A 24,235-nucleotide genomic window follows, 5' to 3' on the forward strand; every position below is an offset into this window, starting at 1 on the left:
GCCTAACTCAGTCCTTTTCAGTATAGATTATTAATGTTTGAAGAATGAAAAAAAATCCTTTTTAAACCTTCATCATCCTCCAAAGCTGATCCTCTAAAGATACTTTAGAGCCTTATGTGCAAAAACGTCTTAAAAATATGTATCAGGGGGAAAAATGATAATGCCTGAAAACCAAACATCAGAATGATGTAACTTATGCGACTGTGAGTTCTAGTCTCGCCTTAGCTATGAAAGCCAACTGGGTAACTGTGGGCCAATCACCAGCAGACTTTGAGTTCTACTCCCTTAGCCATGAAGGCTAATTGGTTGACTTTGGGCCAGTCAGTCTTCTCTCGGTCCAACCCCAAAACATCAAAATAACATTTATTTTCACACAGCTAAATTCTGATGGAAACCAAAATGAATTACTGTACAAAGTAGCTGAAAAAGAAGATAAAGAAGACAGGGGCTGAAATGAGAAATATTATTTTACTTATTTATTTGCTTCTTTATTTTTACTGTTAGATTGAAAATCTGCTTGTGGGCTTCCCAGAGTCATCTGGTTGGCTGTGAAAAACTACATGTTGGGTTACCTAAGATCATATATTCTTACAGCACATGATGGAAATAAAAATATTCTTACCATTCAGGAAGGGGAGATTTGTATTTAACTGGAAGCACTTATCGCTAATAGATAGGCTGGATGGTCGTGATCTTAGATTCCGCCTGGGTTGTGTTGCTACTTGATCTTCCTCAAGTAAAACTTCAATCACCTTTCAAAAATATTAAACAGTTGGGAACTTTCTATCAGTGTTGATTACACAACTTCCAAGCTAACTATGGCACATAATTGATACAGCCACCCAGTTTCCCAGATGCTTTTAAGGATTGCAAGAAAACAGAATCTGTGGCACGTCCTTAGTGGTATTTGGGTTTGTTTTAGCTTCCATCTTTGCCTAACAACAGAAAACTATCCTATGCAATAGAACCCAAAGAAGAAAAATAAACATAAGAAATTGTTTCAAATTATCACTGGGTCACTGTATATGTCACGGGTCGGCAACCCGCGGCTCCAGAGCCGCATGCGGCTCTTTAAGCCGTCTCCTGTGGCTCCCAGTCCGCCTCCGCCATTCTGGAAAAAAAGTGGGAGTAAAAAAGTCCCATTGAGAGAATGGGGTGGCGGAGGTTTGGGGAGCTGCACACGCAGCTCTCCAAACCTCCACCACCCTGTCTGGAGAGCTGCTGCCTTCGTCCATGTTTGACGAAGGCGCACAGCTCTCCAAACCTCCACCGCCCCGTTTGCAGAACTGCTGCCTTCATCCATGTTTGACGAAGGCAGCAGCTCTCCAAACGGGCGGCAGCGGTTTGGAGAGCTGCGCATGCAGCTCCGCCGCCACCTCTGCAAGCCTCTGCCGAGAGAATGGGGCGGTGGAGCGGTCCGCCGAGAGAATGGGGCAATGGAGGCTTGCCGACCATTCTCTCGGCGGAGACTTCTTTCGGAGGGGTGGCAGAGGCTGGATCCCCCGAAAGAAGTCTCTGCCGAGAGAATGGGCGGCAAGCCTCCACCGCCCCATTCTCTCGTCTCAGTGGAGACTTCTTTCGGGGGATCCAGCCTCTGTCGCCCCCTTCTCTCAGCTGGGCTCTGCTGAGACGAAAGAATGGGGTGGCAAGCTGCTGAGAGAATGGGGCGCTGGAGCGCTCCGCCGAGAGAATGGGGTGGCTTGCTGTTCTCTCGGCGCGGTGCGGCAGAGGCTGGATCCCCCGAAAGAAGTCTCTGCCGAGAGAATGGGCAGCAAGCCTCCACCGCCGCATTCTCTCGGCAGCTTGCCACCCCATTCTCTCGTCTCAGCAGAGACTTCTTTCGGGGGATCCAGCCTCTACCGCCCCAGTCTCTTGGCGGAGACTTGCAGAGCTGCTACCTTTGGCTGCTTTAGTTTCGGGGCATCCACCTGTTGAGAGAAGGGGGCGACAGAGGCTGGATCCCCCGAAAGAAAAGTAGCCGAAAGCAAGCTGAAACAGAGAGAAGGAAACTGCAAGAAGGGCGAGATCAGCTCGGGCTGAGAAACGCTGATCTCGTGTTCCTGGCAATCTCCCTCGATTTCCACTTGTGAAGTTCGGGGCTGGCCTTACGGAGTTGCCAGAGCTCCCGGGAGGACGCATACACAGGGCCGCTGATCAGCCTTTTGTTTTGCGCATGCATGCGCATGCGCACTCTTTTTTGCGGCTGCCAGTTTTTTCTTTTGTGAGGGAACCGGTTCCAAGTGGCTCTTTCACTGTTTCAGCTTGCCGACCCCTGGTATATGTGATAATATGTTAAATCAAGCTAAATTCAACATTACCACTTTTTAAAATTACCAGAGCCAGGAGATCTGTTGTAGTAGTTAAGCTGCTGGTCTAGAAATCAGGATACTGTGAGTTCTAGTCCCACCTTAGGTATGAAAGCCAGTTGCATGACTTTAGGCCAATCACTAGGAGACTCTGAATTCTGGTCCTCTCTTAGGCATAAAAGCCCGGTGGGTGACTTTGGGTCAACCACTGGAAGACTAAAAGCACTAGTTGGTTGAATGACTCTGAATCAATCACCAGGAGATTGTGAGTTCTAGTCTTACCTTAGGCATGAAAGCCAGCTGGGTGACTTTGATCCAGCCACTCTCTCTTTCAGCCCAACCCACCTCATAAGATTGTTGTTAGAGGAAGTAGTATTAGATATGTTCACAGTCTTAAGTTACTTTTAAAAATAATAAAGCCAGGATAAAAAAATCTAATAAATAAATACAATCACCATTATCATATATGTACCATTATTAGCTAATATTATTGATGACTCATAATAATTTAAGTAACAGATCATATACATATAAATTATACCTGACAAGCAGATCGTAGGAAGTTTGCCAGTCTCTGGGAATCAATCTTTGGCGTGATGGCAGTTATATCATGGCTGCTTTTGGGACCTAAAATGAGACATGAGGTCATAAGAAAGAAAGAAAGAACCATTTTCCCCTTGCTGGAGAAAACAGTGACATATAAAATTTCCAATCCTTGGAGATTCTCTAAGAGTTTCAACAGAGTTCTCATCTGCCTGCCTGCTTACTCAAATCTTAAACTAACCAATATTAAGGGAAAGAACTGGCTAGCTTAAGACTCTTTTTAAAAATAAATAATAATAATGGGCCCATTCTCTGGTATGAGCTTCCACCTGAGATTCATCATGCCCACTAGGTTGCAAATGTTAAACAAACCTCTTGTTTTGATATGTTTCTCCGTTTGGGGGTTATGTTCCAGCTCTGTTTTAAACAGATTTTTCCCCCTCTTTAACTGTCCTGGAAAGATTTTACTACAAATGTGGGCCACAAATAATGTTGGCTAAAATAAATCAAAGGGTTAAAAAGAGATTTAAACATCATTATTTTTTAATCACCTCCAGATACAAGGGTGGTTTCTCCAGGATGCTGTGTCCATTTTTCTTGAGTTTCTATTTCATCTGTCTGAATATCTCTGTCCAGATTATCCTCATTCCATTGCACATAAGCCTAAAACAGAAAATGAAATTATCAGCAAATAATATTCTCCCATATCTGATTATCTGTATTTACTATCATATTCCAGGATATTTTACTTAATAGACGAACATTTGGTTACTATACTGTGTTATTATCCACAGGTAAAACATTAAAAAGACACATTTAATAATAGGTTCCTTTAAGATAACACATAATCATTATGAGCAGCAATATTAATATTACATACAACTGTTTATTGGTGAAATGGGAAATTATTGTTTGGGATTAAGAAGAGTTTATTTAACATGTTAATTCTGACTTCTGTCATGTTGAGTTTAACACAGGGGTCTTCAAACTTGTGGACTTCACTCCCAGAATTCCTCAGCCAGGCACGCTGGCTGAGGAATTCTGCGAGTTGAAGTCCGCAAGTCATAAAAGGGCCAAGTTTGAAGACCCCTGGTTTAACATGTTAATTCTGACATCTGTCATGCTGATGGTTGGATGAAGCTGGCAAGGCTGGAGTGAATGGCTATTTATTATTTCTGAATTCTATTTTTATACTGCCTTTTTGTATATACTCAAGCGGCCTTATTTTCCCTGGGAAAGCTAAATAGAAGTTGCTGACTAATAAGGGCTATCATATGAGAATTATTTTGTAACATCTAAATAAATATTTACATGAGTCCTTTTTGTACTTTATTAATATTAGAGCATAGCAAAAAGCGGCAAAATAGATCACATATTTCACTTGTACAAACACACACACACATAAAAGCTTTGAAATCTTGCAGATTTATTTTTGTCAGACAGTGTCTATACAATAGAAAATGGGTGTTTACATTGCAGCATGGCTGCACCACTTTCACGTTTCTGACCACACCCTGTATTTACTAGCTGTCAGACTTATCTCCAGCTGTGAACTACAACTTTTGAATTGTACTATTTTTCTCTTATTTTGTCATCTCATAACCTTCACTGTCTGTTTCCTTAATTCAGCTTAAAAATCTGCTGATATGAGCATCTTTTAATAAAATAAAATGGAATAAATGTGAATAATTGAGGTCATATTTTATTTCATACCTGTTTGGTGTTTATTTTCCCAAAGTTTCGAATGTACATATCATATTCATTTACTGGAGGCAAATCCAACAAACAGAAGCTGACTGAAAAATCCAGGTCAATGAGACGAAGAAGTTCAAAGCTACGTTTCCTTGAAAAATATGTCATAAGACAGCAAAATGTCTATTAAACAGAAATAAACTTTCATTGGTTAGAAATATTCTCTCTCTGAAAGTAAGAAGCATACAGCATCAAGGCATCTATACCCAAAAATGTTTTATGCTGATTATTACAATACATTATACAAATGAAAATGTTGAGTTGATTAAATGCTTTTTTGGATATAAAATGTTCTCTTTCTAAGTGCTTTCTGTGTTTTTCAGAGTGGTACTACTCAGTACTCTCATAATTATGATGTTTCACACATCGCACATAGAGCAATTTGGGTTTGCATATCCGCCTAGCAGATATGTGCAAATATGTTACATTCATGCTTAACATTTCTATTTGAGCAGTCTGACCTGGTCTGATGGGTTAGGGTTGGGGTTTTAATATATCTTTTATGGTTTTAATTGTGGGCATTTATTTAATTCGTTTTTAACTTTTGTATTCTGTTTGTGTTTATTGCCCTGTACACCGCCCTGAGTCCTTCGGGAGAAGGGCGGTATAAAAATGTAATAAATAATAAATAATAATAACATTTCAAGGCATGTGCGTGTGTATGCAGATGTGTGTATAAACAATCTTTTTTAAATGTGGTATATAAAGTGGTGGTTCTATAGTACTTTTGCAATAAAAAGTCAAAGCTAATATTCCTGAATATTAAAAGCTGCAATGGACTAATAATAGATGCATGTTGTAGAAAGGAAACTGTTTATATGGGCAACAGGAGATAGTAAAAAAAAGCTAAAATTAGAAAAGAAAAAACTGAGGTATCTTTCACTTCTAAAATTGGTTTTGAAATAACAGAATAAAAGAATAATAGAGTTGGAAGGGACCTTGGAGGTCTTCTAGCCCAACCCCCCACTCAGGTAGGAAACCCTACACCACAGCTCTCTGCCACTATTGCAAGCTTATACCACAGCCCAATATAGTTCTAGAAAAGATTGATGGTAAAATGAAGATGTACAAGAATTGCTAGGTACAATTAAGAAAAATACAGCTTTGTCTCTTAATGGGAATACCTAAAGCAAATAAGGGAAGGAAACAGCAACATAAATTCACTGAACTAGGAAACAATCCAATTTTCTCTATAAACACCGTAGCTTGGAAAAAAAATATTAAGTCCCAGAACCATGAAAACATTCCTTTATTTTGACCCATTTAGATATGCTGCATGCAATCAATTTGGATACAGTATACATGACAAAATACTTTATTGAACTTTGTTCTATATACAGCAATTGTAATGTTACAAAAACAAATTAAAATGTCACACACAACCCAACTTCCAATAGTGTTTTATATTAATGCCACCTACTTCTGCTGATTGGCAATTTTTCTGATATTTTGCCGTTGTTGGGCCATTTGGAAATCAATGAATTTTCCAGATGTGGGACACTGAGCCAGTGACACTTGCCTTTCTGTAACATAACAACATACATGAATATACTACATACTGTTGTGTATTACACTACTTTACTATTGCACATTATCTCCAGTAAATTCCTTGTGCCTTTTCTTGGGAGAGAAACTGATATGCCACATAAGCACACATATAAGGTGCCAAAATGCAGCTAAAAATTCGATTTGCAGAGGCTTTTCCAAGAGTATATAAAGTAATACCTTTTAAAAATATCTTTTTCATATGCATTTGCAGAGAAGCTTATCTACAGACAACTGACCCTTGAATTTGTAACCAAAATACCATGAAAAATGTGGAGTGGCTTATCCGCAGGTGGCTGATTTGTTGGGGTATTTTGGTTAAAAATTTGAGGGTCAGGCTTTTATATATCTACAGATACTAAATCAAAATAAATAAATCATTAAATTAGGTTGAATAAATCTAGCATGGGATTGCTAAATTTATTATATGAAAAAACCCAATGATACTTTGTTCAATTAGGATCGATTCATATCTATAAAGCAGGGATTATTACAACCCAAGTAGTCTGAATAGCTACAATTTGGTAAGTGTGGCATCTTTCAACCCATATTCTTTTAGCCTAATCTGATCCATGTTATGCTATTTTCCCTGTGCTGGGTATTACTGAATATAAAATATCTAATGCTGTGTCTCTAGTGCAATGTTTCTCAGCCTTGGCAATTTGAAGATGTGCATACTTCAGCTCTCAGAAATCCCCAGCCAACATGGTACTGAAGAGGATGAAATTGACCGGTTCTATGAAGCCCTACAGCACCTTATAGAACTAACACCAAAAAATGATGTCCTTATCATCATGGGGGATTGGAATGCTAAAGTAGGAAGCCAAAATATAACTGGAATAATAGGCAAGTTTGGCCTTGGAGTACAAAATGAAGCAGGGCACAGGCTGATAGAATTTTGTCAAGAGAATACGATGGTGATAGCAAACACTCTTTTCCAACAACCCAAGAGATGGCTCTACACATGGACATCACCAGACGGTCAACACAGAAATCAGACTGATTATGTGCTCTGCAGCCAAAGATGGAGAAGCTCTATACAGTCAGTAAAAATAAGACTAGGAGCTGACTGCGGCTCAGACCATGAGCTTCTTGTTGCAAAGTTTAGGCTTAAACTGAAGAAAGTAGGGAAAAGCACTAGGCCACTCAGGTATGTACTAAATCATATCCCTGACGAATATACAGTAGAGGTGACAAATAGATTTAAGGAATTAAATCTGATAGACAGAGTGCCTGAAGAACTATGGACAGAGGTTCGCAACATTGTACAAGAAGTAGCAACTAAAACCATTCCAAAGAAAAAGAAATGCAAGAAAGCAAAATGGCTGTCTGAGGAAGCTTTGCAAATAGCTGAGGACAGGAGGGAAGTGAAAGGCAAGGGAGAAAAAGAAAGATACACCCAATTGAATGCAGAATTCCAGAGAATAGCTAGAAGAGATAAGAATGCCTTCTTAAATAAACAGTGTAAAGAAATAGAAGAAAACAATAGAATAGGGAGGACTAGAGATCTCTTCAAGAAAATTGGAGATGAAGGGAACGTTTCATGCAAAAATGGGCATGATAAAGGACCAAAATGGCAAGGACCTAACAGAGGCAGAAGAGATTAAGAAGAGGTGGCAAAATTACACAGAAGAACTATACGGGTCTATTCGGATATTCCATCTCTTTCTATGGGGGGTGAATTATTACCCCCCGTAGATAGGGCTCGCAACTTGGGAGTCCTCCTAGATTCGCGGCTTACCTTGGAAGATCACATGGTGGCCGTGACTAGGGGGGCTTTCGCCCAGGTTCGCCTGGTGCGCCAGTTGCGGCCCTATCTAAGCCGGGATGATTTATGCACGGTCACTCACGCGCTCGTGACCTCTCGTCTAGACTACTGCAACGCTCTCTACATGGGGCTTCCCTTGAGGACCACCCGGAGGCTCCAACTGGTACAGAATGCAGCCGCGAGAGTTGTGTTGGGAGTTTACCGATACTCCCACGTGACACCTCTGCTCCGTGAGCTGCATTGGTTGCCAGTTGTCTTCCGGGTGAGATTCAAGGTGCTAGTAATGGTGTTCAAAGCCCTCCATGGCATGGGGCCGGAGTACCTCAGGGAACATCTGCTGTCGGCATCAAGCTCCCTGCGCCCTGTGCGTTCCCACAGAGAGGGCCTCCTCAGGGTGCCACCGGTCAGAGAATGCCGTCTGGTGGCCCCCAGGGGGAGATCCTTCTCTGTGGGCGCCCCGGAGCTATGGAACCAGTTACCGGTTGAGCTCCGGATGGCGCCCGATCTGCGCTCCTTTCGCCGCGATCTGAAAACATACTTGTTCGAGCAAGCCGGCCTGGCCTGAGGGGGGATTGGTGGGGTTTTTTATCATTCTTATTGGGGTTTTTACTATGTATCAATTGTATTTTAATCGGGCATGCATTTAATTATCTTTTAATTTTTGTAAATTTCTGTGTTTTATTCTTGCCCTGTACACCGCCCTGAGTCCTTCGGGAGAAGGGCGGTATAGAAATGATAATAAATTAAATTAAATTAAATTACAAGAATGAGCTTAATGTCCCTGATAACCACAATGAGGTGGTCACTGGCCTCGAGCCAGACATCCTAGAATGCGATGTGAAATGGGCCTTAGGAAAGCTGAGCAACAACAAAGCTAGGAGGTGACAGTATTCCAGCTGAGCTATGCAAAATCTTAAAAGACGATGCAGTAAAAGTGCTACACTCAATTTGCCAGCAAATTTGGAAAACTCAACAGTGGCCACAGGATTGGAAAAGATCAGTTTAGATTCCAATTCCAAAGAAAGGCAGTGCCAAAGAATGTTCAAACTATCGCACCATTGCACTCATTTCACATGCTAGTAAAGTTATGCTTAAAATCCTACAAGCTAGACTCCAGCACTATGTGGATCGAGAACTACCAGAAGTACAGGCAGGATTTCGAAGAGGCAGAGGAACTAGAGATCAAATTGCCAACATACGCTGGATCATGGAGAAAGCTAGGGAGTTCCAGAAAAACATCTACTTTTGCTTCATTGACTATGCTAAAGCCTTTGATTGTGTGGATCATAACAAACTGTGGCAAGTTCTTAAAGAGATGGGAGTACCAGACCATCTTATTTGTCTCTTGAGAAACCTATATGCGGGTCAAGAAGCAACAGTGAGAACTGGACACGGAACCACTGATTGGTTCAAAATTGGGAAAGGAGTCCGGCAAGGCTGTATACTGTCGCCCTGCCTATTTAACTTATATGCAGAGCACATCATGAGAAAGGCAGGGCTAGATGAATCAAAAGTTGGAATTAAGATTGCCGGAAGAAATATCAACAACCTACGATATGCAAATAATACCACTCTAATGGCGGAAGGGGAAGAGGAACTAAAGAGCCTCTTGTTGCAAGTGAAGAAGGAGAGTGCAAAAGTTGGGTTGAAACTAAACATTAAGAAAACCAAGATCATGGCATCCGGCCCTCTTAATTCCTGGCAAATAGATGGGGAAGAAATGGAGGTAGTGACAGATTTTATTTTACTGGGCTCCAAGATCACCGCAGACGGGGACTGCAGCCAAGAAATTAAAAGACGCTTGCTCCTGGGGAGGAAAGCCATGGCAAATCTGGACAGCACACTAAAAAGCAGAGACATCACCCTACGAACAAAAGTGCGTATAGTCAAGGCTATGGTCTTCCCAGTTGCAATGTATGGCTGTGAAAGCTGAACTATAAAAAAGGCTGAGCGCCAAAGAATTGAGGCCTTTGAACTATGGTGCTGGAGAAGACTCCTGCGAGTCCTGTGGACTGCAAGGCGATCAAACCGGTCAGTCCTAGAAGAGATCAACCCTGACTGCTCTTTAGAAGGTCAGATCCTGAAGTTGAAACTCACTTTGGCCACCTAATGAGAAGGAAGGACTCACTGGAGAAGAGCCTAATGCTGGGAAAGGTTGAGGGCAAGAGAAGGGGACGACAGAGAATGAGGTGGCTGGATGGAGTCACTGAAGCAGTAGGCTTGAGCCTAAATGGACTCCAGAAGATGGTGGAGGACAGGAAAGCCTGGAGAACGTTGTCTATGGGGTCGCGATGGGTCGGACACGACTTCGCAACTAACAACAAAGTAAAGAACCATGGCAGCAATTTTATCTGCTTATTCTTATCAGTGAGCTAATTTAGGAAACTAGTTGTGTATTAAATATAATAGGGAAACCAGAATTCATAAGTAATCATATTCCCTTCATCAGAGGTCCCCAATCTTTTGGGCACCAGGGACCAGTTCTGTGGAGAGTTTTTTTGTGGATCGGAGGGTGCGTGGTTTTGTGTGCTGCCTGCATCTCGCGGATGTGGCTTTGCTTGTTTGTGCGGATCGGTTGCTGGTATGCTTTGGCGTGGTACTGGTCCACGGACCTGGGGTTGGGACCCATGCCCTACATCTTAATTTCTTTAAATAGGTACAGGATCCTTCCTCTAAAAGCTCTCTTGCTAAGAACATACAAGAGTCCTGATATTCACATCACCCTGTACTACAGAACGTGAGATATATGGTAACAGGGCTTATGTGTCTTGGAAATCAATACTGAACATGTCTCATCAAAATGAAATAACTAACTAATATTGAGATTGGTGTTGAGATCTGTTTATTGTTCGTTTCATTTACAAGGAGAGGACAAAGCATTGTTATCAGCTTTTCCGAAATTGGAATCTTCATCTGTTGCAAATCCGAAATATTCTGAATTCATTCCGTGTGAAAAAGTGATCCCAGAACCAATGAAACACATTAGAAGATGCCAGATTAAATCTTGGGTGTGTGGCAAGCATGCATCCTACCAAGGTCCTGAATGCTACCCACAGAACACCAAGTTGTTGCTGAATTCTAATGCTCAATGGGATGGCCAAAGAGATCTAAAGTACTTGGAAAATGATGACATTAACTTTATCATGGAAAAGGGACTTTAAGCTTTTGTCGTACCCTTGGCTCTCTTTTGGTCTACCCCACAAATGCCAGCATAGTCTCAGAAACTGAGAACTTCTGTTTTAAACAGTGTGGTCTTTAGTTCCTCTTTGTTGAGAATGTTTCACTGCTGCCTACTCTTCAGTAAAACAGCAGCAATAAATAAATAGAAGTAGAGAAATAGTTTCTACCTTAACTGTTATCTAATCACATACCTATTTTGGAGTATTTTTCATGATCTTCCAGAAGATGTTCATTCTTTCTTGAGTTGGGAAGGAAGGCCTTGACCTTTTCATTTTCTGCATTAATTGCTTTCTGAATTTCTTCTACTTCTGAGCTCTTCGTTATAGTAACTTTCTTTAATTCCGCTTCTGTTTCTTCTTTTTCATTTTTTGCATTCTGACTACTTTCATCTTCATCATCAAAATCATCAAAATCATCTTCATAGTCCTTCAAAAAGATAATGATGATCATTTTTTAAAGAGTACAAACAAGTAACTACTTTTAATAGATTTTTCTATTAAAAAGATGATCCATAATACAATTGAGCCCAAAATTTATGTTATTAAATGAGAAATTTATTAAGTGCATTTTGCCCCATTTATGACTTTTCTCAACACATTTATTAAATGAATCACTGCAGTTCTTAAATTAGTAATATGGTTGTTAAGTGAATTTGGTTTCCCCATTGACTTTGCTTGTCAGAAACTCAGGAAAAGGGATCACATGACTCCGGGACACTGCAACTGCCATAAATGTGGATCAGTTGTCAAACATTCAAATATAAATCATGTGACTCCAGGGATGCTGCAACAGTCATAAATGTGAACCATGTGTCATGGTTCCAACAGAGACAAATAAAGCAGAACTCTGAGGCTTGGAAATTACTCAAGAACGTGTTTATTAGTTACAAAGTATCAGCACGATCAAAAGTGAAACCAAGTCTGAAATTCCCACTAAAAGTTTCCCAGTTACAAAGTATAATGTCCCACCCACAAAACTATGCCATCACTATGTTTCCCAACACATTCATTTGGCGGGCTTTCTTATGCAACATCCAGTCCCTGATTGCGGGAGCAGTAGATGACCTTGGTTCCCATGGGACGGAAGATTATTTTGACTAGTGAAGCACCGGGCAAGCCCCCCCCCCCGTTCTATGTGGCAATCTAGAATGAAGGGAAAGATGGCTGCAGCCAGGCTAGGCTAATTGTAGAGTTGACACTATGAACATAAGTCACTTTTTTCAGTGCTCTTGTAACTTCATATAGTTACTAAATGAACTGTTGTAAGTTGAGGACTACCTGTATGTTTTCAACAGCAGCAGTCCTATTGTTTTCTTTATGTTGATTAGTATATTAATGTTAAAAATTTTTGAGGATCGCTATATAATCCCATGCAATCTTAATATAAGCAACTCTAATAGAAATCAACAAGTATCTCCTGAAATTTTGGAGTTTCTGTAGAAATCTTGCAAAACTTAGAGAGAGAAAAAATGCCAAAATCTTGTGAGATTTCAAGCAATGATAAACTAATGTTTGGATAAGACGCTGTTTTAAAGATATTAATATTGATGCCTAAACCAGGGAATTCTTACAATATTATGTGAACCATCATTTCTTTTGGATTTAAGTTACAGGGCCACTATTCCATAGTGCCATGTCTTCTAAGTTTTCTCTTTGTCTCACAATGGGATTTAAAAGGATGGCTGTTCATTATTCATCACCAATAACAATTATGAAACTTTTCTAAAAATATTTGTGCTGTATACTTTCAAACAGATGAACCTGCTGGGTTTTAACAAAGAATACCATTTAGAACAGCAAAATATTTTTAAGTACAGAGCGTTCTCAGAAAATTTCATTATCAACAAGTAATCTAATATGGAAATCTGTATAAAGAATTATACAGGCTGGCTTTATCCTGAAGGCAGAGTTAGAACTCACAGTCACCTAGTTTCTAGAATGCTGCCTCAGGCATTCATAAATTATTGAAGCCAGAAATGTTATCTGGAATGGAAATTATCCTTTTCTTATACCATTTGAATGATCTGTTTTTAGCCTCTGCAAATGTTGATGTTCATACTCACCTCAAAATCATCTTCATAATTTACAGAATCATTATAATCTTCACAAGGGGTTTCGTTTTTCAGTTCCTTAGAGTAATAAGAATAAAAAAAGAGCAGAATTAACTCCTGAAGTAGCAGGGGAACATAAAAATATGAATAGAATTTATTTCATCAGAATTTTTTGGAATATTTGCATTTTTTTAAAAAAAACAATAGAATGGCATGCAATACTTACATTTTCTCCACATTCTTCATTTCCTTGCCTTTTGAGACATGGTGCTGAGGAATCATCAGTCTTGTGGTGCTAATGTATCAATATATAAAACAACTGATAAGACAAAAGCATTGAAATGTGACAGTGAACTTGAATAATGTTAGATACTTATACTTGTTTTTATCTATAATATATCCTAATATTCTATATTTAAACTTCCCAATCTGAAAGTCATTTACTTGAAATTAAGGTAAACTAGATTCAGTAAAATTATTTTGTTCTCAGGGTATTTATATCCCAATTTATTTGGCCACAAAATCAGAAGGAATTTAAGTTTAATTTTATTATTTATCTACAGCAAAATTTTGGCTCTCCAATTATAAGCCTTAAAATTTCAGAATGCTATTCTTTAAAAAATTAAATTAATCAAAGCCCAAAGACAAAGTCACACATCAGCAGAAGAAATAAACATAATTCAACTTCCATTAGAACTTTAATGAAATTATTTCGATTTTTAAAATTTGTAACTTTTATTGTGCTTTCGATTTGTAATTATGGTATATTCTTTTCCTAATTCTTTTTGTTGTTTCTTCTTTGTACTGTATCATTCTCTTCCAATAACATTCCTTCATTTCAAATGCCAAATAAAACTTTCTTACCTCTCGTTTTCCATTCTCCCTTTCATTTTTGCCATGTTTCTTCATTTTTTCTTTTGTATTCCTAAAGAAAAAGAGAATTATATTGCATTAACCATCAAGCAAGTATGATTCTTATAGAAAATATATGTGCTTTATATATTTAAAAGAAAAATGGAAATGGAAAATGGATAAGGGATTTATCAACTGTTATAACACAAAACTTGTTATTTATGACTCTTTCATATTGTGAGAAGCACCACTGTTAGAATAACATCAAACTAATTTTCAGCACAAATATGTGGTTCACATTTTAATACTAATAAAGAGACCATTCTTTTTCATGTTCAAACATTTCAAAGAGAATTATACAACTTTATTATTTAGCAGCAGAAATAAAGGAAAATTAAGATCTATAGATTTAGAGAGTTTCCAATAGGTATGACAGATAAACTTTTACAATCATTTTAAAAAAAATAAACATGCTTGGATATTTTTATTTCATTTTTAGTTAATATATTTTCAACAAAATTTATTTTTTAAGATTAAAAATATGCTCAGTGTTTGGGACCAGAAGCCATCCATAATTTTATTGCAAGATTTATATCAGGCAGATTATCTTACAATTTAAAACACAATTCAAAATATCCTTACTTAATCTAGTCTGCAAAAAAAATGGAGACGGATAAAAGAGCAGCACTATGCAATTGTGTGTAAAATTTCATTTCTTTTAAACAGAGAATCTGGTGAAGCAAGTATTTTATAACTTCAAATACTAAAAAAGACAACTATGATACGATAATCAAAATATTTAAATAAAATATGTTGTTTTCTGGAAGCAAATATAGAGTATTTATATTATGTACATATGTATGTATTTTTATTTGTTTATTTATGTATTTTATTTTATCTTTAGTATTTTTATACATAAGGCAGCAAAAATAATTAAAACTGTTTCCTCCTATCAGCTAGCTGGCTTTCATGTCTAAGATGGGACTAGAACTCACTGTCTCCTGTTTTCTAGGCAAACTGGCTTTGTATCAATTTATACAAGATTTATTCCAAATATATAAGCTCTTTCCAAAGCAAGGATTTTAGCTACAGTGGTTAAAGTGATGGCCTAAAAACCATAAGCTCTAGTCCTACTTTAGGCATGAAAACTGACTGGGTGATTTTGGGCTAGTCACCCTCTCTTTTTATGGGCAAAATGGAAGGCAGGAGTATTAGATATGCTTGCTGCCTTCAATTTATATTTTAAAAGGTGGAATAATAACAATAGTAATTTATGATGATAATTTGAATATTATTAAATTGCAATATATTCCTATCCCAAGTCCTTGAGAAGGACTTGATAGGTAAATAAAAATACCAAACCCAGTCTAAACATCTGGCCAACTGTGCAACCAATCACAATATTTTTTTAAAGAGCTCTCACTTTCTGGATCATCAACCAAAATAAGATAGAACCCACTAAAATGCCCATGTTGTGTTGAAAGGCCTGCCTTTGAATATTCTTGGGGAGACTTTGAAAAGCAAAGGAAATTGGGAAATTCAAATTGCACAATTCTAAGGGGATTTAATGGGAAATAGGTTTTGCTGTTCGGAGGGGTTTACTTCATAGGAATGGCACACCATTTTCAGCCAGAACACCCTTGATATTTAAACAGCATACATGCCTTTCATGTGAATGGTGTATGTCCTCTTCATCCCTTTTCCTTTCAGTCCTGTGTTCTCTGTGCTGAAAATAAGAAAACAGTACAAAATGGCATTATAAAATTCCATATTATGCGGTATTTCTTCCCTTATTATTTTTTATATGTTATTTTAAAACTCCATTTAGTAAAAACTAGCGAGTAATCTTAACAATCAGTAACCTTGTGGTCTCTCTTCTTTTTTTCACCCGCCTCTTCCTCTCTTTTTTTCCTGTTCTCCTTGTGATATCTGTCCTCATGGTGGTGGGAACGCTCTTTATGTCTCCTAGATGTATGATCTTCTTCCCCCTCTGTGGAAGACATGGATTTTCTTGATTTCAAAGGCTTCTCTTTTCCTTCCACTGCAGAGGATTTGTGCTCTTTCCTCTCCCTGTGTCGCCTTCTCTTTTCCTTATCTGACTCTTCACTCTTGGGTGATTTGTGTCTCTGCTCATGTGCTTCATCTCTGTTAGTTGAAACCTCCCCTGAACTAGTTTCTTTCTAAAGGAAAAGGAAAAAAAGGAAATTACAAAATGTTCAAAAGTGTTTTAACAGAAAGGATTGAAATACATTTGAAGGGACAACAGATTCAGCAATACTTTAACCTAAGTCATTGAAATAAACTTATTTTTATTTATTTATTTATTAAACTTGTATCTTGCCCATCTCGCCTAAGGGTAACTCTTAAGTGACTTACAACCAATAAAAGGAAAAGGATAAAACATTAAAACAATAAATGTTAAAACTAAAATTGCGCAAAATTAACAAAAAAATGGCAAGGAAGAGAGCAAGATGCAGAGGAGGATGAGGTGGTCTTATCTCAATCCATTAACGAATGAATGAACCTTTATTGTCAAAGTACAACCATGTATACATTGAGATTGGCTGAGCCTCCCTTCATGCCCCCCCCACAACTCACAGTGACAACCCACCATCTTGTTACACCATGTGAGCTAATTACACACAACACACCGGCCTCACAAGTCAATCATACATAAAGTTATTTCCCGTTCAAGAGCCTGACAGCCCATGGATAGAAGCTGTTCTTCAGCCTGTTGGTACAGCTGGCTATACTCCTATATCTCCTACCCAATGGTAGGAGAGTAGAGAGGTACCATCCGGGGTGTGGGTCGTCCCTGAGAATTTTCCTCACTCTTCCAAGGCAGTGAGCCCTGGCGATGTCATCCAGTGGTGTCAGGGGACAGCCCACAATGTTTTGTGCTGTGCTCACCACCCTCTGTAGCCACCTCCAGTAGGACCTGCCCTCATTGCCTCCATTTATCATAATAAAATATAAGCTCCATTTATTTCAATTTTTCCCTTTAGTTCAATTCTTGGGCACTACCTGGACTTCCTAGGGCTGAGACAGAGTGACTGGTCTAAGGTCTCCCAGCTAGCTTTCTGCCTAAAGCAGGACTGAAACCCTCCCAGTTTCTAACCTGATGCATTAACCACTTCACCAAATTGGCTAAGACCAATTTCTTCAAATGCCTCATTTTGCTTTTTTGCTGTTCTGAAAAATTTCTTTCATTTTCAATGATACATTATGCCAAGTCAAATGGAGGTTGAGTCTACATTAAAGAAAATAAAAAAATATATTGTGTCCAATGTGATTTCTGGGACTGTGTCTATAAACACTGTTTCATTTTTATCTTATGGTACAATACATTGCTTATTGTTTTCATTTGTCTTACCTTTCTCTCTGAATGTCGCTTTCTTTCTCTTTCTTCACCTTTTAGTTTTGAATGATCTAAAAATAACACCTCCAAAATTTAGAAGATTGTCTTGAACCTTAGAAACTCTACTGTATTTGATAAGACAAAATGTACATTATAACTTCCCAAGAAGTACCTGAGGTTTGTTCGAAAAAGAGACACCTAAAAATATCTAACTTTTTGACAACTTCCTCTATCTTAGGACTGGCAACATGAAGTCCTTCAAATGCATTTTTACACTCCCTCTCCCCCGCATATTAATCCCAAGCAGCATGGTCAATTGTAAGAGATGCTGGATTTTGTCGTGTAAACATCTGGAAAGCATCAGGCTACTAACTCTTCATCTTTTTAGTCTACTACCAAAAAACAACTTTTGATGACAAGAAAATAGATAACTGACTGAAAGTGGCCCCACTTCATTTTCAGTTACAAAATTGGAAGAGTCAGATCACTGTAAAACAGACATGTCAAACACAAGGCCCGGGGGCCGGATGCAGCCCGCGAAGTGGTTTCATGTTGCCCACGAAGCCATCCTGGAAACAGTGAGGGAACGGCCCCCACTGCCTTGGCCCTGGCCCAGAGACCCTCCTTCTGCCAGAGACCCTCAGATCTGTCCCACTCCTGCCCGGGACCCCATAGGCACCCTTGATGCGAACGATGTAGAGCTGGCCATGCCCATCCAGTAGGCCATACGCACTCTAGCCACACCTACCCAGTAGGCCACGCCCACCCTGGCCATATCCACCCGGCCCCCTGAGGGCAACCGCAATGCTGATGCGGCCCTCAATGAAATTGAGTTTGACACCCCTGTTGTAAAATAAGCACATAAGCAAACCAACTCACCACTGTAATCCCTGCTTCTCCTCCTCCTTCTCTCATGCTCTTTATCTCTTTCCCTATGAGTCTCTACGCTATTTCGTGGTAATGTTTGGTTGGGTTCATCTTTCCTAGGTTTCCTGTCCCTTTCTTTACCACTGTGCCTTTCACCACTTCTTCCAGAGATATATTTTTCTTCTTTGGCATCTTTTTGATGATTTACTTTAATTTCTCTCTCTTGTTCTCTAGGTTGAACTTTCTCTCTTCCTTTCTCTCTTCTTTCATCTCTGTGCCTTTCACTTGATTTAAATCTTATTCTCTCTCCTTTTTCTTTTAATTTAACTCTGTCCTTCTCTGGATCCTTCTGTGAAGCCACTTTGTTGCCGTCATGATCATCATCATCATCATTTCTGCCTCTGTCTCGTGGTTTTCTCTGATGATGCCTCTTGTCTTCAGACTGACTACTGGATCGAGTTACCTGAAAAAGGCAAATATTTTTATGCAACAGTTTTAGTCAATGAAGTTGTATATTTTCTCTATTCTGAAAGACATCTGCAAACAAGAAAACTCTATAATCAGAAATGATTGTGTTAAAAATGGCAATCATTACATATATGGGAATTGTAATAGGAAACAGTATGGATAGCCCTATAATTTTCCTCTTCTTACACAAGTTCTCAAGTAGATATAACAAAACCTGATTTATTGGGCACCACTTTTTCAGATGCTGTAGACCAGGGGTGTCAAACTGCCAGCCTGCGAGCCAGACACGTCATGCAGAAGCCGCACCCACCCCATTGCCAGCAATGGCAAAACAGTCCCGATACGTCGTACGATGTCACATGACATCTCAAGTTTGACATGTCTGCTGTAGACAATTAGGAGTTTATAATTTTAGTAAAGATAGTCCTTGACGTACAACTACAATGCAACCCAGAATTTCAGTTGTAATTTGTTGTGATCATGAAGTTATTGCAATCATAAGTTGAGGCACTATGTGACCAAACTTGATTTTACCACCATTTTTACAAGTTATAAAGTGAGTCACAGCAATAGTTAAGTGAGGCACATGATCATTATGCGAACCCATTCTCCTGGTGGGTATTTTTTTTCCAGAAATTTGCAAAAAAATGTTGGATATTGTGTCCATGTGACCAGAGAATGCTGCAACCATTGTAAATGTGAGCCAGTTGCCAAGCACCTGAAATAGGATCATGTGACTAAGGGGTGTACCAGTCATAATTTTGAGGATGGATTATAAGTTTCTAGTTAAGTCCATCATAACTTTGAACAACAGTTAAATGACTGGTCCTATGTTGAGAGGTTCCTGTACCTCTGAGTCAAGATCAGTACAGTCAAACGTTTGGTTGGGCACAACTACAGGAGAAATGCACAAAGATAATGAAAAACACTTTTATTTTTTCAGGGCCAAGAAACACACTTGGTTTTCTCTGGCTTGAAGTGAAAAAAGAAGTAGATCAAGTCAGGATAATGAAATTATTTATTTATTTAATTGAATTTCTATACCGCCCTTCTCCCGAAGGACTCAGGACGGTGTACAGGGCAATAAAAGCACTATATACAAAAGTTAAAAGTAAGATTAAATTAATTAAGCCCTAACAATAAATAATTAAAAATACCCCAAACCCTTAAACCAGGCCGACCTGTTCAAATAAGGTTTTCAGATCACGGCAGAAAGAGCGAAGGTCGGGAGCCATCCGGAGCTCAACCGGTAATTGATTCCAAAGGGCTGGCGCGCCCACAGAGAATCCTCTCCTCCCGGGGGCTGCAAGCCGACACTCTCTGACCGACGGCACCCTGAGGAGGCCCTCTCTGTGGGAGCGCACAGGACGAGGGGAAGATGACGCCGGCAGCAGGTGCTCCCGTAAGTAATCCGGACCCATGCCATTTAGGGCTTTATAGGCAATCACCAGCAACTTGAATCTCACCCGGAAGGCAACTGGAAGCCAATGCAGCTCGCGGAGAAGAGGTAATACATGGGAGTATTGGGAGACCCCCAGCACAACTCGCGCGGCCACATTCTGCACCAGCTGAAGCCTCCGAGTGGTCCTCAAGGGCATCCCCATGTACAGAGCATTGCAGTAGTCTATACAAGAGGTCACGAGCGCATGAGTGACTGTACGCAGGGCATCCCGGTCCAGATAGGGTCGCAACTGGCGCACCAGGCGAACCTGGGCAAAAGCCCCCCCTGGTCACAGCTCCTACATGGTCTTCCAAACTGAGCTGTGAGTCCAGGAGGACACCCAAGTTGCGAGCCCTATCTACGGGGGGTAGCACCTCACCCCCCCATGGTTAAAGATGGAATGGACTGAATTTCCCGAGATGCTGGAATGTACAATCTTGTCGGGATTGAGCCGAAGCCTGTTCCTCCCCATCCAGACCCGAACCGCCTCTAGGCAACGGGACATCACATCGAGGGCATCACTGGGGTGGTTTGGGGTAGAGATGAAAAGCTGGGTATCATCAGCATACTGATGATATCCCACTCCAAAACCACGAATGATCTCACCCAGCGGCTTCATATAGATGTTGAACAGGAGAGGCAAGAGGACCAACCCCTGAGGAACTCCACAAACGAGAGGCCTCGAGGCCGACCTATGCCCTCCTGTCAGCACTGACTGCGAACGTCCCACTCCCAACCCTGAGACGCCGCAGTAAGATACCATGGTCGATGGTATCGAAAGCCGCTGAGAGGTCTAATAGGACTAGGACAGAGGAACAACCCCTGTCCCGAGCCCGCCAGAGATCATTCACCAGCGCGACCAATGCCGTCTCCGTGCTGTACCCGGGCCTAAAGCCCGATTGGTACGGGTCCAGATAATCAGCTTCCTCCAGGAATAGAGGGAGCTGATGCGCCACCACGCTCTCAACAACCTTTGCAAGAAAGCGAAGGTTGCAGACCGGATGATAGTTATTCAAAATAGCCGGGTCCAGGGCAGGCTTCTTGAGGAGGGGCCTCACCACCGCCTCCTTCAAGGTGGCAGGAAAGCTAGCCTCACTCAAAGAAGCAGTTATCACTGCCTGGAGCCAGCCTCGTGTCCCCTCCTGAGTCGCATAGACCAGCCAGGAGGGGCACGGGTCCAATATTTATTTATTTAATTAGATTTGTATACCGCCCTTTCCCGAAGGACTCAGGGCAGTTTACAGGGTAATTAAAACAAGAAATACAAAAGTTAAAAATGATTAAAAAAATTACAACAGTCCCTGAAAAGGTAAAAGCCCCTAATTAAAATTAAAATTAAAATTCTCAGCCTGGGCCAGAGAGCTCGAAGAGCCAGGTCTTCAGGTCCCGGCGGAATGAACGGAGGTCGGGGGCAGTCCTCAGCTCCACGGGCAGCTGGTTCCAGAGGGCAGGCGCACCCACTGAGAAGGCCCTCCCCCTGGGTGTTACCCGCCGGCAATCTTTTACCGGTGGCACCCTGAGAAGACCCTCCCTGTGGGAGCGCACTGGATGAAGGGAGCTTGATGCTGGCAGCAGGTATTCCCTCAGATATCCTGGACCCAAGCCATTTAGGGCTTTATAGGTCATTACCAGCACCTTGAATCAATAAACACGTGGTGGAGCTCAGCTTCCCAGTGATCCTGTCCACATCTTCCGGAGTCACAGGGTCGAACTCTTTCCAGATAACATCACCAAGACCGCTCGTGTCACCTCCGTCAGACTCTGCCCAGTCGGAGTCCAGACCGGCCTCAATCCGAGCGATTCTGTCCACCAGATGTTCGCTAAACTCCTCGGCACGACCCTGCAAGGGCTCCTCCCTCACCTCCTGATTCAGGAGGGAGCGGGTCACCCTGAACAGGGCGGCCGGGCGATTATCTGCAGACGCAATGAGGGCAGCAAAGTAATTAGACTTTGCCACCCTCATCGCCGCGAGATAAGACCTCGTAGAGGGCCTTAGTCGCAATCGGTCGGATTCAGACTGGCTGGATCTCCAAAAGCTTTCTAGGCCCCGTCTCCGACGCTTCATCTCCCGGAGCTCCACAGAAAACCATGGAGCCCACTTAAGCCTCATTTTAATTTTTTAGATTTAAAAGCAATTAAAATTTAAATATATTTAATAAGTTTTCTTGTCCATAATATATTTAATACTCTTCCTTTTTATTATGTTAAAATATATCATTTAAAACAACTTTTAGATATTTCCTAGGATCTGGGGAGCAGAGTCAGGTTCTGCACATATACTGTAAAATAATGACAAGGAATAATGATGACGATATTTTCCGAAATACTGTAACCTCTCAATAAGCAATTTAATACAATATTAAAATTTATGCTTCCAGCATTCATGTGAGAAAGTAATGACTGATATACTTACAGACAGCATTTTGAGATATAATGTACTAAGTTATGGATTGCTCTTAAGAATTAAGCGTGAGAAGACTAGGATTTTGTATTCATCCTTCATTTCACTTCTCATAAAGCAATTAGTATAATGATTAATAGTTGAAAAGTTCAGAGCTCTTTGGAATCATTCACTCACATGTACACTAAAGCACTAAATCACTAAAGCATATATTTACTTAACAAACAATGGTCAAGCAAATCATGATTTGGTACATACGTTGACCTCAGGATTGCTCAAAGTGAGGACAGGCCTTCTCTCCCATCCCTAGCACTCTGTTATACTCTAAATATATTTATTCTCAAATAAATAATATTGAATATCATTTTCAATTCAGATTTTTTCAGAAAATCAAAATAAACTGTTTTTAAAATTTTTAGCTATTAACACCATACTTATATTGTTACTTTATTACTCTTTTATTTTTGCTGCTCTCAAAGTAGTCTTGACTCCTGGAGGTATAAGGAAGCATTAAATAGCAAATATATGCAAATAATAAATTAATTTCAAATAGATTTACATGCTCATGATCTTTCAAAAGAAATTTGTAATCTGACACAAAAATCTGATATTCATAGAAACAAGGAAGTAAATCCTCTTATGACATTCAAGCTCTTGGGCATGCCTCATTTTTTTAATGTATATTCTACCAGGTACTTAATAAAAAGTTAAGGTAGAATAATTGTTCACCTTAAGATGCTTTTTTAGTTCATCTGATTTCCAAGTGTCATCTTTAGTTCTTTTCTAAAAAGGAAAAAAAGAAAAAATATGTACCTCACTTGGAGAGTAGATTAACAGTACCTGAAACTATAACGACAGTTCAATTTCCTTTTAATTTTTGCTATCAGCACCCAAGTGACAGAAACCTGGAAAAGCCAAGGAATTCACTTAGGCTGAAGAGAATGAGACCTCAATACAATAGATCGTTATAGAGCCATTTTATTAAATAGCTTATAGCATGGGTACAGCATTTTCTATTCATTCTCCAAAAAGTGCTTCAGAACATGTAATTTTTCAATTTTGAAGGACTGGGAAGTTCATTCACTCTCAGAAAAATTGATGGAAGGTGCCATACCAAAAAAGGCTCTCTTCAGGGGCTGACTGGTCAGCACTCCTTGGCTGATTGTATTGCATGGCTAGAAACAGGAAACCCACTACTGTATACTATTAAGAAGGAAGTACCTTAGAATGCTTTAGAAGAGTCTAGCTGGAATCAAAAATTGGCATCTTATCATTAGCATATTATCACCTATCTAGGAAAGCCATTTCAGTGAAATCTACTTTTGAATCTATGATGCTGAATTGCACTTAGCACTAAATTATGAACTTTTGAACAGATCACAATTCATTGGGTACAGTGGACATACTATAAATCAGTGTTTATAGTATGTATAAATCACTTGGCAACTATAAGCTATGTGGACTTAAACTCCCAGAATTCCCAAATCAGCACATGCTGGGAATTATGGGAGTGGAAGTCTACACATCTTAGTTGCCAAGTTTGAAAACACTACTGTAAACAAATACTGTGCGTTTGTTTATATGATGAAAAAGGAAGGTAGACTTTCTTAAGCAAAAAAGAGATGTTTTCCAAAACACAGCCTTCTAGACTTCCTAAATTCATTTACCATATTAAGCCCAAACTAAAGGTAGTCCTCAATTTAT

At 39.9% G+C, this 24,235-nt stretch overlaps 1 protein-coding gene across 1 annotated transcript in view; it reads right to left on the bottom strand.

Moving 5' to 3' along the window:
• DYNC2I1 (dynein 2 intermediate chain 1) overlaps positions 1-24,235 on the bottom strand; it is a 37,373-nt gene that overhangs the window by 12,122 nt on the left and 1,016 nt on the right. The window contains exons 2-15 of the mRNA XM_081343009.1: positions 23,261-23,314; positions 18,234-18,684; positions 17,370-17,425; positions 15,859-16,176; positions 15,661-15,722; positions 14,009-14,069; positions 13,371-13,439; positions 13,157-13,222; positions 11,286-11,520; positions 6,022-6,124; positions 4,563-4,692; positions 3,401-3,512; positions 2,848-2,933; positions 623-752 (exon numbers count right to left, since the gene is read on the bottom strand). Of these exons, the coding sequence (XP_081199135.1) occupies positions 623-752; positions 2,848-2,933; positions 3,401-3,512; positions 4,563-4,692; positions 6,022-6,124; positions 11,286-11,520; positions 13,157-13,222; positions 13,371-13,439; positions 14,009-14,069; positions 15,661-15,722; positions 15,859-16,176; positions 17,370-17,425; positions 18,234-18,684; positions 23,261-23,314 (1,933 nt within the window). The remainder of the gene's footprint in view (positions 1-622; positions 753-2,847; positions 2,934-3,400; positions 3,513-4,562; positions 4,693-6,021; positions 6,125-11,285; positions 11,521-13,156; positions 13,223-13,370; positions 13,440-14,008; positions 14,070-15,660; positions 15,723-15,858; positions 16,177-17,369; positions 17,426-18,233; positions 18,685-23,260; positions 23,315-24,235) is intronic.

Source organism: Vipera berus (genome assembly GCF_964194415.1).
Source record: "Vipera berus genome assembly, chromosome: Z".
Lineage (NCBI taxonomy): Eukaryota > Metazoa > Chordata > Lepidosauria > Squamata > Viperidae > Vipera > Vipera berus.